Genomic DNA, 15,737 nt, shown 5'->3' on the forward strand with positions numbered 1-15,737 from the left:
ATCAGCATTACATTTCAAAGGAGTTTTTTTCAATGCAAGGAAAATCCATGAGCGGACTTCTCTCTGTAGTAACTACTGTACATCGCTTGTTTGCCCACTGATAATAAAAAGCCAGGGATGATGCAGGAGCAAGAACTTGTTTGTATTGAATGTATTATACAGAAAACTAGGGATCTGGGGGAGAGTACATACTGAACATCCCCTGTTCGTGGTGCTGTGGCTATACCAGACCAGATAGCTCTGCAACAGTTTCTGGAAGCCAGAGCTAGAAATTCTTACTGAAGCTTCAGTCAGGAAGAATTTCCTTGTTATCAGTCACATTTAAAGCTTTGAAACTATATACATGTGATTTTAGTTGCTTTGGTTAAGTAGGGCCTTTCTAGTCAGCTGTTTTGGTTTTAGTTTGGTTTTTGTCCCGGCTGCTGAACTACACTGGTTCAAATTTTTTTTTCTTTTTTTTTTTTTTTCTTTTTTTTTCCTTGGTGCTCAGATGAGTATAGGATCAAACCAGTGGAAGAGGTCAAATACATGAAAAATGGGGGAGAAGATGATCAGAAAATAGCAGCCAGGAACCAAGAAAACTTGGTAAGGATTGAACTTATCACTTATCTAATGAAATAACATGGCTCTGCTTTTGTAATGAAATATGCAACGTGCAGCACATTCAAACTACAGCTTACACGCGGCAAGAGGATTTTCTTCAAAATGTCATAACTCTGTGAAGCTCACATAGAAGGTGCAAAATATGACTTTTTCCTGCTTGTCTTTCTGAATTAAGCTCCACTTGATCTTGGAGTGAGTGCTTCCACAGTTATGCTCGCTCATCTCCTTTACAGACCCAAATGTACGCGCTTTAAATGCATGTGTCTATATTGCAAACAAGCTAGTGGTAAACCAGCAGTGCTCTACCATTAAGAAAATGACCTATCTATGTAGGTATTATTTGCTTTATACTTCCTGGTTTTATATATTTTAAAATTCACAGAGAAGGCAGTTCAGAATAGAAAAAGCAATATATTTGTGACACAGTAGTTGAAAGAATCATTTTGTGCGAGTTTCTTTTTCCCTGATTTGAGCACCTTGCCAGCTTGTAGTTCCACTTTGTGGAAACTTAGTGCTATTTGAAATGACTAGAATGCTGTTGAAGTGACTTTGAAGTCATGGTGAGTCACATCTGGCATTTCTGAGAAGTCATTTCTTCATTTCTAAAGCTGAAGGAACGTAGACTTTTGTAATTGGCTGACTGGGGGGTTCCCAGGTTTAAATTTTTGAAGTTTATCCCACAATTACAATAGTTGGTTGCAAAATTTTACTTCTGGTTGCACTCATTCATTGCAGCACTTCTTCATGTAGGATTGCTTTTTTCAGTCCCTTCCATCAGTAAGACCAAAGGGGAAATGTCATCATCAGATTTCAGTGGAACTATAACTGTTATCACCAGCTGAGGATTTGCCTTTTGCTGTTATTGGGCAGCTGTACAAAAAATCCACTGTTTGTTTTTTTTCTTTTCTTGAAGATACAAGTGAGTTCCAGGCAACTTGGATACTTCATATTCCATATTCTAGACACACATACTTGCATTACATAACGTCACATGTATTCTTGTAATAAAGAGGGTTTATTTTGCTGCTCTAATCTTGTTGCTGAAGTACTGGTTGAACAGCAGGAAACAATTTCTATTTCAGTCTCCAGATTAGGTATTTGCCACCTGCAATTTTGCACTGCTGATGCTCTGGTGGGTGGTGCAACTTCAGCTTGAAGCAGGATTTTGGGTTTTTTTCCAGTGTCTCAGAAACATTGCTGAGAATATCACCTTTTCCAGCAGCATCTGCAGTGTATTCAGCTTTATTGCCAATGTAAGCATGTTTGTTTTGAACTGAAAGAAGTATGACTACAAGAATTTTTCCTCATTGTAGAGACCCCAATGCTTTGCTGACAAACAGAGAAAAAGGGAAAATGAGCAAATGAGCACAATCCTTTTTTTTTTTTTTTTTTTTTTTTTAAATATAAAAAGTGGAAAAAGTTTAGCAGGCTAAGTTTTAAACTGTCCCTCAGCTGTAATGAAATCAGAATATTTGCAGAAGATAACATGCCACTCACATGATAACAACAAATAGTTCAGGACATCTTAGGTCTGCTGAGATGACGCAGTTGCTGAAGTTGTATTCAAAACCAGATAGAGAGATTTTGCACTTTCATTAGTGCCTGCTTGCTTCTAGCACTTAAATGTTAGCCTGATTAAATTTTGGAAGAGACATTTCTACAGCAGAGTACTTCTTATTTTATTGTTGACAGATCATGTTTAATGGGAGCAGTTGTTTTTTGGAAAACATAGCTTAATATGGAGTTGGAGGGCTGGTATAGCTCTCTGTCATGTCTGGTGGGAGAAAAGGAAAAAAGAAGACAACACAAGAAAGTCTTCAGTCGGACAGGATGTATATACTTTAAAACAGAAACCATCTTGCACACCAGAAAAGCTTTATTTTCCTTCTCCTTATTTTACTATAAGGAGATTACATTGTAATGTATGCAGCTTTTTAATCCTGAGAATTGTCAAGTCCTCATCACTCCAGGATTTTGAAAGGGGTTTCACAGTTCAAGTTCTCCTTAGTAAACATGTTTTAGTTCACTGCTTAGAAGATGGGTTAAGCTACCCATCACTCAGGCTTTAATTTTCTTAACGTGTGAAAAGTTGGCAAGCACTTACATAATCCCATCTTCTCATCAGCCATTTCCAGGCAACAGAAATTTTAGGAACAAGAAAAGGCAGTGGGAGAATCGACCGGCTCTTTTCTCTGCTCTCTTGTTTCTTAATCCCACGTTTCTTTATTGTGAGAGGGCTGCTAATTCACATCTCCTTCAGAAATGCGGCCCAGAGGAGATGAGTAACCTGAATGTCATTATAGTCTGTTCCCTGAGAACTGCCCTGGTGTGGGGTATCTTATCCTCTGATAACTTGATAATTAGCTTACACAGACGCCATCAATATTTTTCAGTCTCATTATCAACACTTACTTTTTTAAGGTATTTTGAAGTCTTGCTCAAAAAAAAAAATATCTCTGCTCAAGTGAAAATAAAGCTGCTTCCCTTATAACTTAGGCTCTTTGATGTGGTGCCATCTCTGCCTTTGGTGGTGTTCCTAGAGTCAGGAAGGAAAAAGGTCACACAAGTAGATAGAGATTGGGACAACATGGCAGTCACTAGACAATTTTCCATTTTGTACTGGGGTACTGTATTCAGGGTTCCAGGCTTTTATTCTTTTCAGGGAGAAAGCTGGAGAAGGGCAGGTACAAGCCATGGGTGTCTGTGGGAGAAATGACGCTCTGTCTTGCCTCAAGCAAGGCTCAAAACTTGAATAAGTCTGAAATTGTAGAGCAGAAATACTCCTAAGATATATTAACAACAAGAATGGCTGTGCTAGAACTGTCTGCCAGATGAAACAGAAAATGCTGCATGTGAAGACATTTTCTGGCATAATCAAGTCTTTGAATTAAAATATAGGCTCTTGGGAAGGAGGTGAGGGGATGGGGGGGTGTGTGTGGAGAAAATAAGAAAAGATAAAAAAGCCAAGCTTGTTTCAGACTCTGCCAAAGTCACTTTTTATTTTCTTGCTGTTCCTTTGTATCCATCAGCCTGATTCACTTCTTTACCCACGTTGTGTCTCTGTTTCTCCACTTGCCACTGGGATCTCTCTGAACCTGGTTTCATTCCTAGTACCTCTGGCTCCTGGTACGTTCCTGAGCATCCTGCCTGCGATCTCCATCAAAATAAAGCAAGACATGTCACACTGGGTGGGAAAAGTCTTGAGCTGGCAGTCTCATATATTCTTGTAGCCTGCAGACAGGAATGGGATATAGCAGGATTAGGTGCTGGAGAGCTGAGGTTATGCTGCGTGCTGGCAGTATGTACCATGTGCCTTAAGAGCTGCTCAGCTAAATCAGGGATATTTGGACTCAGATCTGTAAAGAACTATTAAATAGAGGAAGGGAAGAAGTTGTTTGTACTACGTACGTTTTTTAATCACAAGTGTTGGGCTATATATATTTAAGAAAAAATGGAAATTATGCTAATTTTCCTATGAGATGAGCATGCATAGAAGGTCTCAAGTGTGTTATTATTTCTAGAGGTAAATAAGCAAATGTGATGGTTATTTGTGCATTGAGAAGCAGAATGGGTGGCTATGATGTTGTATCAGGGTCCAGGGTTGGTGTGGCTGGGAAGGCAGGTGAGCCGGCTTTGCCCACCGTGGGCCAGGCTTTGAAGGTTGTTGGCTTAGGCAAAGCCAAGACAGTGGTGTCTCCGTGCACAGCCTGAACATGCCAGCGTGGCAAGTGAAGTAATGAACCCACGTGTTAAAGCTAAACCTCAACTCCCTGCATATCCACAGTGGTTCCACAAAGATGAGTTCTCCTGCATTTCTGCATCTTCTTGAGGCAGACTATGGACTGTTTAAGGATTTATGATGAGCCTTCTCTAAAGCAAAGAGAGTTTCACCAACTTTGAGTTTACCATTCAGCAGCTCTGGATGGGGTTTTTTGGCCCTAAATATTATCAAAAACTAATCACATGTGTAATTTACCTGGTTTTGTTGCTTTGGAAAGCTAAAATGCTAAAATTAGGGAGTATTAATACTTTAAAATCAATCTGAATCTATTTTAAAATGTACCTGCTACAAGCTGGTGTGTTCAAAATAAATAATATATTTTACCATTTCTAAAGAACTATTTTATTTTATTTTTTTAGTTTTGAAAGTACTCACTGTTCAGCTCTACACCATCATGTTAAATATACAGGCTACAATCATAATAGCCTGTCCATAATAAGGACAAATCTAATTGTTCTCATTTCCATACTCTTGCAGCACTAATGGCTTTCTGTTGTAAAATTTTACTGCCAGAAAAGGTAAACCAAGAAGGTGTGTTGTATTAATGCAGCTTAGCAATGCTTTAGCAGACTTGATGAGCTTTATTAGTTTTCCTCTGAAACAGTCTGTAGTAGTACAGATACCTCTGAAAATATACCTAAAGCTACTTGTTTGTGTGTGCATTAGGTGGTTAACTTGATATTTACTGCAGTTCAGTTTTTAGATGTTCTTGTATAGAAAACTTTTTCTGGTCTGCATTGGCACAAAAGGCTACTTACTGGGTTTTTTATGCTTTGTTATCCAAAACCTCAAAACAATTGGGCATAATCCTTTGTTTTGTCCTGAAGCTCCATAGTGAAATTGCATGTTAGCTTGAGATGAATTTGTGATGGAATTGAAAGAAAATTGTTTCTCTCTGTTGTTCTTGCTATCTCTTACTCTGCATTTAATAATGATGTTTTTGTTGTTTGGTTTTTTTTTTCCCCGGTAAGTGTAAATTTCCACTCCACTTACCTGCAAATGTAATTTTTGTCACCCTTGCATGTGCTGTTATTTCCTAGGTCTTGAGTTTCTCAGCCCAGCTGCTTTTTGCCATTTATCATCCAGCTCCGTAATACTTAGTATTGCAAAACTTCAGTCTCCATAGCTCTGTATTTAGCACCAGTTATTTTCTGCAATGATACAGTAAAAGTAGACAGTAGTATCTGATAGATGAACTGTATGAAATTAAAAGCCTAGCAGAAAATGAGGAATGAAACAACTGCAATTACTACATAAAATGTAATATGTGAAAGGAAAGATGCCTATTAAATATTTATATTATACAAAATATTTATTACAGATACATCAATCATACATATTTTGTGGTGTGCAATGCAAATATTGGAGTATGCCTGAATTCCAGATCAATTTAGGAAAATATCTTTCTAATTCTATTGCCAAGATGCCCAATCTAGGAGATAAAAGAATATGACGAATAAGCTAGCTAAAAGAAATCAGCTAGCCACCACTCTCTGGGCTTAAATTCATTTATGTATTTGTGGTGCTTTCCTTTCTACATATGCAAAATACCAAAAGTGCAAATTTAAGCATGGGAACACAATTAATTTAGTACTTTTAAGTCCGTAAAGCCATTGCTGCTTACTGTTACTAGATAAGCTTTGAATTGCTGTGTTTTAAATACATAATTATATATTTATCACAGCACTGTTGTAATACAGTCAGCACAATGTGTTACAGCACTGTTGTAATACATTGGTGAAGAGCTTTGTAAAAATTAAAATTAGTATCATAATAACATATACTACAGTAGTGAGATTTCAGGCTGTAGTTACCTAATTATTTATTTTAAACCATCTTGCAATGGTAGCATGTTTTGAAACACATGATTTCAGGATAGAACTTGCTCATGCTCTGCTTATAAGGGGAAAGAAACCAGAAATGAGCAAGACTAACAGCCCTCAAGCCATTAGAAAGAAGAGGTTTTCTCAAGTTTTATCTATCCTGAAGATTTTTGTTGTGTTAAGTCCTGTGTTGATCCCTTGTTTGCTTTTGGTGCTGTATGCAGCATCATCCAGCATGAAGGAGCTCATGTCCCACCGCTGGCATGGTGTCAGCTCCAGGTATGAGCATTGGGATGATTGCATCATGTTAGTTCATCCACTGTCAAGGATAGGTATCTAGATATTTTCTGTATCTAAAGGAGAGGCTCTTCTCTGCCTCTTGCCACCTTATTTTTCCTTCTTCTATTTTTAGATCTAAAGCCTCAGCTCAACTGTGTGAAGATGTTGTCTCTTATGTTGGAACCCAGGCAGGGAGAAAACACACAAACACACTGAAAAATACAGCTTGGGTCATTCTGGGAGGGAAAGAAGAAATTGAGGCATCTTTTCTCTTTGGTTGCTGGGACATAAGAATAATAAAAGAACAAAGCGAGCACTTCCAGGTGTGCACGAAGACTTGATGATATGTAGGGGTTCCTATGCCACCTGGCCATTGCATCTCCTGTAATCCTGATTTCTGGAAAATAGAGCAGTGAAGTTGAGGGCTACAAAGCAAGGCTACTCCCCCACGTTTTCCCACAAGGAAAGGCACGTTGCCTAGATGCTGAATCAGCCAAATGCTGGGGCCCTGAGGAAGGTCTGTGGAAACAGGTCCCACAGGCTGTTCGCAGACCAGTGCAGAGGTGTTCCCCATCTGGACTGTTTCTCTCTCAAGTTCAAGAAATAAACCATATAACAAAAGCCTCCACTATGAAAGGCAGCTACAGATAAGTAAGTAAACAAAACCCAGTGAGTAAAATTTAAAAGTAACAAATGAAGGAGTGATGAGCCTAATATAAAGCTCCTTTCTGCCAGTGGGGACAACGTTCGTGTTAGTATAAAGGAGGCAGCATCCCCTACCCCAGCAGACAGGCGAGCAGGCTGCGGCACCCATGAACCTTCCTGCCCCAAGCAGCTGCAAGGGCAAAGCTGTCGTTTCCTCCAGGCAGAGCACCTTTGAGCAGCACCAAGACAGATCAGGCAAAGCAAGTAAAGAAGAATTTTCCTTTTTGCTTTTGTAAGATGATACCTAAGAAATTCCCCTGGGACTATACGGTTGTTTATTGGTTGTGTTTTCTTCCAGTCTTCATTGATAGAATCTGGATTGGTGCATTTTATGCTGCGTGTACTCCTAGGTTCGTTTTCCCATGGAAATTAAAATTATAAAATAATCTTTTGGATTTTTTTTACCTTCAAGAATGAGATCCTAAATGAATGCTGCCCTATCACTCAGTGCAAAGTAATTACAACATTTCAATTTTCATAAACCAGTTTCTACAATATTTTTTGAGAGAGGTGCATTTGCAGCTGGAATAAAAGTGCACAGAAAAGATATTGTTACTAGAACTAGTCATTTGAAACGCCATGCAGTTAGCTTATTTCCATATTGCCCATTTAATTTCAAATTTGCAGTGATATTCTTCAAAGAACGGTTTCTCATAATGAATTTATGATAGTTTTAGCTCATTCCACTTATGGGTCACTGCATATTATATAGACATCAAAGTAAATGATTGCACTGAGTATTAACATTCTTTTTCTTCTGGATTCCATTAAAAATGGTTTTGGTGGAAGATGAATTTTTTCCTCTAGTTAATTTTTGAAAATCTAGAAAATAAGTGGATGCTATTAATAAATATTCTTAGCAAGTCATAAAATAACATAAGAAGTAATTGCTCCAGGTACATTTCTTCAGACTAGACCTTGTTTCTGTCTTCGTCCACATCTTGTCCTACTGAGGGGCAGAATGATACAATTTATAAGGCTCTTGATGAAAGTGATTTTGAAGTAGAAAACTTAAAAAATATAATGATATTTCTTTCTAAGCATATTAAAATAACAGTGCCCAGAAGCAGCATGTAATCATAGTCTTGCTATCATTTGCTGGGAGAAAATTAACCTAGTGAAGGTCTAATGCCCAGAAGCCTTGGGCAGCTGTCTGGAGCAAATTTTCAGGACTGGCTTGCATCATTGGTGTAAAGGATTCTCACAAAACTTGCAGAGATGTTCACATCACTTGTCAAAGCAGATAATTTTCCATTATTTTTATTATTTATTTTTTTTATTTAAGAGCTTGAGTATCTCAAAACTTGAACTGAAACTTTAAGAAGGATGAGCAATAAGATTTTGAAAGCTGTCAACAATAGAAGCTCTATGTGTCCTCTGGTACTTGCTTTTCAACACCTTGCCTGGTAGGTGTTGATTATTAATTCTGCTGTTTTGGAACAGAAGATAAGATAATATGCAGGCAGAAATGAAGACACAAAAGTGCTTAAAATTGTCAAAGGTCACTGTCAGAGAATAAAGGTGGCAAATCCAGGCAGTTGTGCTGACTGCTAGCCCAAGAGTCCTGGGTGAGAGTACCACTGACCACTGCTGAGCCACAGTCTCCTGTCCTGCTGCCTCCTTTTGATAATGGCAAGGTTAGAAGTTCACCCTTTTATCTGCTCAAATTTAGTTATAGATTTTATTATTTGCTCAAGCTTTCTTTTCAGGCATAAGACTCCTTCAGTTAAGGCGGTTGTGGAGAAAACATAATGCCCAGGATGTATATATCTGGTGAGATGCTAGTTTCAGACTAGTTAAGTACAAAGAGATAACAGGCAAATTTATCCATAGATATTTCATTATATGTTTAACCATGCAGCTGTATCAATCTCTCAGTTTGAATATAGTATTGCACCTGGAAAAGAAGTTTCAAGGTGCTGAGAGATGGGATGTGCCATTTTAGACTCCAAACAAGTACTTGTACTAATTTTGATTTGCTGAAGCTGAGGTGGTTTTTGCTGCAAGCTCTTTATACTGTGGCTATCTTTTGCAGTGGAAAGTGGTGTCTTCTGTGAACTTTGCTAACTGAAGTCTTTAAAACCAGTTGAGAGGTGAACTTGAAACAGTCAAATGCACTACTGTTTCCTGTACATAAAGTATCTCCAGCACTCAGTTCTCAGGATTTAATGCTCTGCAGTGGCTGGGGTCCGGTGACAGATGCTTCTTTCTCTCCTACCTTTATCCTGTGTTCCTTTGACCAGTGCCAGCAGTTTGATCCCCTGGCCTGTTTATACAGAAATGAATCTGTAAAGTGGTTTATAGTAGCTGTGAACTCAGCTTGCTCATGCTGGATTATGATGGCTTTGTATATGTTCAGAGATCAAATTTGAAGGTGAGGACTGTTATGAAAGGATGGGATTTGTTCACGTTTTTTGGGGAAGAGATTGCTTCTGCAGTCTTCTGAGGTTGGTGATGCTTTGATCTCAGATGCAATGAAACAGATGATGCTTGACAGCTCTTGTGCAAAGTAGGCCTCAACATCTGTGTTGGACGTCTCTCTTTGGTGGAATTTAATGCATCTTCTTGAGTGACAGACAAGAAAGGTGGCATCTTCTGTGGCCAGCAGTGCTGCTAGGGGGAGTAAAATCGAAAGCCCCATAAAGAAATCCGTATTAGCAGCTGCTGAAAGCAAGCGGGAGTTAAATGACTCCTCCTAGGAACAGGTTGGAAAAAAATGAAAATGAGGGAAAACATGAAAGGGGGGCAAAAAAGGGGAAAAGGAGCAGAAACTATAGGGAGAGGTGAGAAGAGATTCAGAGGGCTGTTACAGCCCTGAACTTCCCAGCTTGCCATAGCTGAGGAGAGACATGCTTCCCATGAGAAATGGGGCATCCTAAGTAGCCCATAGGGCTACCTTAGTGAGACATACACCTCATTATGGGTGCGTAGGAAAACACACAGGTTGAGTTCAGCAAAGGCAGCATACCAGCAGCCAATGTTTTACTTGGTGTTAAATCCACATAGCAGTAGCTGAGGGCACTCGTCAGCTCTAAAAACAATTTTGATGTGGCCTTTCTGATGTAGGTGGGAGCTTATTCATAGCTTTTCTTTCCAGGTGTTTTGTGAACATTCTGGTGACTTTATGTGATCTCTCCCGGTTTAATCCAAGAGGGACTGCTGTGGTCAGACCCAGTGTTGTCCTGTATAAGATGGGTCAGGTCCTGTGTGTCTGTGCTTCATTCTGGTGGTCTTCATTCTGCTCGAATCAGTGCAGAGCATTTCAACAAGCAGGTCTGAGCTTTTGCCATGAACGGCATGTGATAGCAGCATGTTGCATAATCTAGGTTTGTCATTATTTGAAAACGAAAGTTTTCTAACTAATCTTGAACAAATGAACTTTATCAGTTTGAATTTGCTGCTTTTCTCTTAAAAGCCCTATTTCTCCTCTGTTCTAGGATTAGAAAACCAGGAGCTCCCAATCAATTTTGCAACATTATTCTTTTGAGACTCTTGCATTTTGTCTCCTTTTCTACATAAGCAATGTCATTTTCTTCCACTGTCTAATCCATGTGAGAGTTTCTTCATCACCTAAATTATTTTTGCATGTTTTCACATCCCCCCTCCCCCATCTTGATTATTTAGTAGGAAATAGAAAAAAAAATACTTTTAGAAGCACATACAGTAGAAGATCAAGAATAAGGACTACTCGAATAAAAGTTGTAGCAGGAGAGAGCTAATTATTTATCTAATGTTTAAACATACAATGCCTGTTGTACTGAATGAGTATGAAATGTTATTTTCCTGTTTCAATAGTCACTGCTTTTGTTAAGTTTTCCACCTGCTAGGCAATTGTATGCTCACATTGTTAGTGAGCCGGAACATTTTCCACTGCTGCATCAGTCGTTTTGTGTTTGCTTGCTTGATATTTTGATTGTGCTTCATAACAATATGTGAACTAAGTTGGTAAATATTTAAAATCTGCCATGGAGAAAATGGTGATATTTAGTACAAAATTATTTGAAAGCACTGTGGACATCTTAAGGTGGAGTTTTGTTTTTGTTTTTTTGTTTGTTTTTTTTTTGAATTCCCCCTGGGAAATGAGGGATCTCTGCAGGGACTGGGCTACCCGGGCATTTTGTCAGTTTAGGCTTGCTGTGGGACAGTGCTGCAGTAAAGGCCACATGTGGGCAGAAGGCATCATGATTTAATGATGTCTCCTCTAGAGAAAGTGGAAGAGAACTGGAGGTGGCTTCTGGGAAAGCTCATTAGCTGTATTAAATGGCTTCTTTAGCTGTTTAGCCGTAATTACTGCGTGCTTGGGGTGACAGGTTTGGCAAATCCAGGTCTCCTCAAGAGAGAGAACTCAGAAGGCATTTGCTCTTTTGTACTTTGGCTGCCATGCGTTTCAGGACTGTTGAGAAGTTAACATCCTTCAGCCTGCATTGACCCACCTTTCTAAGGGGATTTACTGGTGCCAGGGCAGGCACCGCAGAAATCTCCAGGGCAGTGTGAAGCCATGGAATAATCCACAGTGGGGAGGTAAGTGGACCAAGATGAGGGGATTTATTCCCGATGGTGGACGAAAGCGAGGTCATGTAAGCTATGCACACATCACACATATAGGGGAGACTGACGACATTTCTGGTGTTCTTGAGATATTACTGATGCTCTGTACAGCCCAAGCCTCACTGCACCCCCCCCCCAAAAGAAACCCAACTAGAAACATGATAGACCTGTGAAGGGGAAGGGGCCGAAATAAAGGTGATGCTTGCAGGCTCTTTTTTCAGTATTATTTTTAAAATATATTAACTGAAATTGAAGGATTTTTATTTTTCTTTTTGTAAATGAGAAACTTTTCAATTGTGGTGTTGTTTCTGTGATGCCTGGAACATGGGTTAGGCGTTTGCCAAATATAGTCAGCATAAAAAATTCTTAATCTAGTGAAGCTGAAGGTGCCAGCTTATGCTTCTGTTTTAAATAGAATGATAGGGGCTGGACTTTTGACTGTGTGAACTTCGGGGGTTCTCATTTCCTCTGCATCCGTAAACTCCCTCTCCAGCAAGGGATGGGGCACTGCTGATGCTTTTGGCATTGCTACCAGTTCTGGCTAGTCATTGTGAAATTCCCTGTGTTGGATATCTGCCTCCACTTGAACTAGAAATGCTTCAGCCGCCTCTAAGGATGAACAATGAGCATATCTGTCCATCTGTACTATGTATGCTTAAACCAGGGCTGGAAGGGGCTTAGTCTGATTATTTTTTATTTTTTAACTATATTCTTGCTTTTCAGCTTCAGTTGTTCCCCTTTGCTTTTCAAGATAGCTAAGACCAGCTGCTCTGCAGGCAGCTGAAAGATTCAAGTACATATGTTGGAAGGGATTTCCACATTTCAGCTGGTGGAAAGAGGAAAAGAAAATTGGATTGGGAGAAGGGGAATGAGTATAAGATTATAACCTTCGCAGGTTCAGGGTTTTTTTTTTTTGTTGGTTGGTTGTTTTTTGGGGTTTTTTTTATCACTTAAGTCAGGGAGTAAAAAACCCTATGAAAATAAATTTATGCTTGTAAAAGCAAGCAATTTGATGTTATGAAGATGCTGTGCAGATAATTCAGGCTCTTGTGCATACACAGGATGGTGCAGTTTGGAGTTACATGCAGGTATGTTATAACATAAATCTGTATACGTGAATAATTTTAAATGTGAAGCACTAGTTTTCACAGATAGCAAAGTAATACTGAACTAAGCTAATATACAGCTTACCAAACAGTCTTGTGTTTGTTCTCACTGGGAAGAAAACATTTTTTGACTTTAAATTGCTCCTTGCTCCCGCAAGAAGCATTATTAGAGTTCAGACACGGCTCTCCGGTGCTCCACTTTCATCTCCTACACTTGATCTGTGCAAACCGCATTGGCTGTGTACTTCTGCGTGCTGCTCTATCTCATATGTAATCTTTCCATGGGATGGCATCAAAGACAGGCAGCTTTAACTAAAATAAGCAAGCTGCTGGATAGTCTATGCATGGGAACACAAAACCAATGTGTTTAATAACGTAATAATATTATAGTTGTTGTGTGCCCATATGTATATTTAAATGTAGCTTGTATTGCAGCAGCACCTGAAGGCAGTAGCGGGGAATCAGAAGCAGATGCTCTGCCTGCAAACACAGCAAAAAGGGGCTCATATATTACCAATTCTTCCCAAAAATTTTGTCTAAACCAGCACTTTTATCCCAAAATCTGTGTACTTCCAGGGGAGTGACTTAGGGGTAAGTTTCCAAACTCGAAGGTATTAAAAGCCAAACACTGGAAGGGGTAAAGGCATGCTATGCAGCTGAGTGTGATGTGCTGCCATCCTATACCCCCAATATTTGAATGTCAGACCCTGTGGTGAGAGAGGACAGTTTGGATGAATGTGAGGGGGAGCACACCATCAAGCTGCCCTTTCCTTTTTCCTTTAGCCATTCAGAGAAATGTAGCTGCCATGAGAGAGAGAAGAGGGACAGATTTGACTGTGAGGTGTGGTGGAAAGTAGGGGATGATTTCAGGGTTGGAGAGATGCTGGTAACATTATGCTGATGAAACATTGTGGGTTTACCAGATTGACTTCTCTCTATAGGTTTGGAGAGCACACTGCCTTAGCAAGCATACCTGAGCTGAGCATAGGAAATCCTCAGCCCTTTTTCAGGTGACTGGTGGGGCTCTTAAATAATTGGCTTCAAGTAGCTTCATAGCCTCTAAGAGTGAGTCAAGGTCAAATCGTGCTTTGTATTTTATAAGGGCTTGGCTGGATGCACAAGTTTAGCAGCGTGTATATTTGTGGGATTTGTTTCTTTTGGAGATCTTCCAGCTCTCTAAGTTACTCTGTCCTGCCCAGCTTTTCCAAAGATTAACATCTGTATGGGAACACTGTTTCTGGAGCAATGTTTACACTCATTTCCTTCCTAGGGAAAACATTCAGCAATGAAACAGGACTTAGGCAGCAGTGTGGAAGTGGTGACGGCAGATGCAAGGACAACGTGGCATGTATTTCCAAAGTACAGCTTGTTCTTAGAAATGTGTATTGAGTATCTACTTCAATGTGTATTGGGTTTTCTGCAGAAGCCTTCTACTGTTCTACTGAGCTAAAGGCATTGCTCCACCTTGCAGCAAACCCAGCCACGACTGGCCACCAGCCAAGCCTTTGCTAGCCACAACCTGCACACCATGTAACTCCTCTAAGAATAGTACCAGTGCTCTTTAAAAAAGGTCCCGTCCTCCCCACAAAAAGATTTTAGCAATGCATTGTTTTCATCCCTGATCCACAGAGGGGGAGTTTGGAAGGGATTGTTTTCCCCCCACAACAGACAGTGTCCATTGTTTCACCTGTGCCTATGCATTGAGCTATTGCTAATGTGGGAAATATTTTCGGATTTAATGTGGTGAGTCAGGGCTTAGCCATAAATTGGTCATGGGATAGAAAGCATACAGATTGTCTGCTACGCAGTGTCTAGTTTCAGCGATTTCAGAAACATGAGCAATTTCTCAACTGATGTTAATTAGACTCATAACTCTTTCTGAGATGATCTAAGGCAAGGATTAATTATAAAAGTTTCTCGATGTTAGAACATGTTTCTTTAGTTAAAGTTTGGCATGCTTTTGTTTTACGATTAGCATGAAAGAATTTTCCTTTGCTTAAAATCCCTAAATACACCATTCTATCTTGCTATGTAAATAACTGTATTTATGAGTTTATCTAAACAAATCTAACTATTAAATGGGAAAAACACATAAAAGGCCCAAGAGCTACCAGGCAGTTCAAAGGCTTATTGAGTGGACTTGCATATTCCTTGTGGGCTTGGCTGTGTTTTGGAAGCTGATCTTCTGGCTGTACTTGATTTCTTACTTAAATAAAACACACTATAGATTATTTTCCTATCTTAATTAAAAAAAAAAAAAAAGGTGCCCTGAGTAAGTGCCCTTACATGCTTCTCCTTTTGTCTCCATAGATAGGGGCTTTTCCAGGGCCAGCTCAGTGGAGTCTTAATGGAGATGGGGATCCAGTAGTCCCATGTTAAACTGCCTCCTCTGGTTGTATTTCCTTCAAATTATCTGTAGAATTGTTAGGGTGTGAAAAGAGCCAGTTGACATCAACTCATAAGTTTGCCTTTTAGAAAACCTAAATCAAAGTGGTCAAGTAAGTATATGAAAGGCTTGGTTCGACTTGATGGTATACATTCATTAAAGGCTAGATGAGATGACATATGTCTTCTCTGCACCTTCTTTGTCTACTGTGCTCATTTTCCAGGGGGCAAATTTTAGCAGATTCTTATGGCAGAATATCAGAGTGTTCCCAGTTAAGGATTCCTGCACCAATGTGGAAAATTTGGCCAAGTTTTCATTTTGTTCACTTCTTTACTTCATAAAGCTCTTTTCTTACAGTTAAGTCACATAGCCAAGTAGTGACATAAGTTTTTTGATATCATACTTCTGTGAGTGCTTTAAAACAGAAGAGATTCAAATCTAGATCCTGTGACTGCTGTGTTTTAAGTTGGGGTGGCGTGTGTTTTGGTGTTTCTTTGTTGTTAGGG

At 39.4% G+C, this 15,737-nt stretch overlaps 1 protein-coding gene across 1 annotated transcript in view; it reads left to right on the forward strand.

Moving 5' to 3' along the window:
* The window catches only part of LOC308223884 (uncharacterized protein C1orf21), a gene marked incomplete at both ends in the record, with an annotated part of 74,797 nt that overhangs the window by 27,075 nt on the left and 31,985 nt on the right, over positions 1-15,737 (forward strand). The window contains one exon of the mRNA XM_080623386.1: positions 491-585. Coding sequence (XP_080479512.1) covers positions 491-585 — 95 coding nt within the window. The remainder of the gene's footprint in view (positions 1-490; positions 586-15,737) is intronic.

The sequence above is a fragment of the Psittacula echo genome, assembly GCF_963264785.1.
Source record: "Psittacula echo genome assembly, chromosome: 7".
Classification (NCBI taxonomy): domain Eukaryota; kingdom Metazoa; phylum Chordata; class Aves; order Psittaciformes; family Psittacidae; genus Psittacula; species Psittacula echo.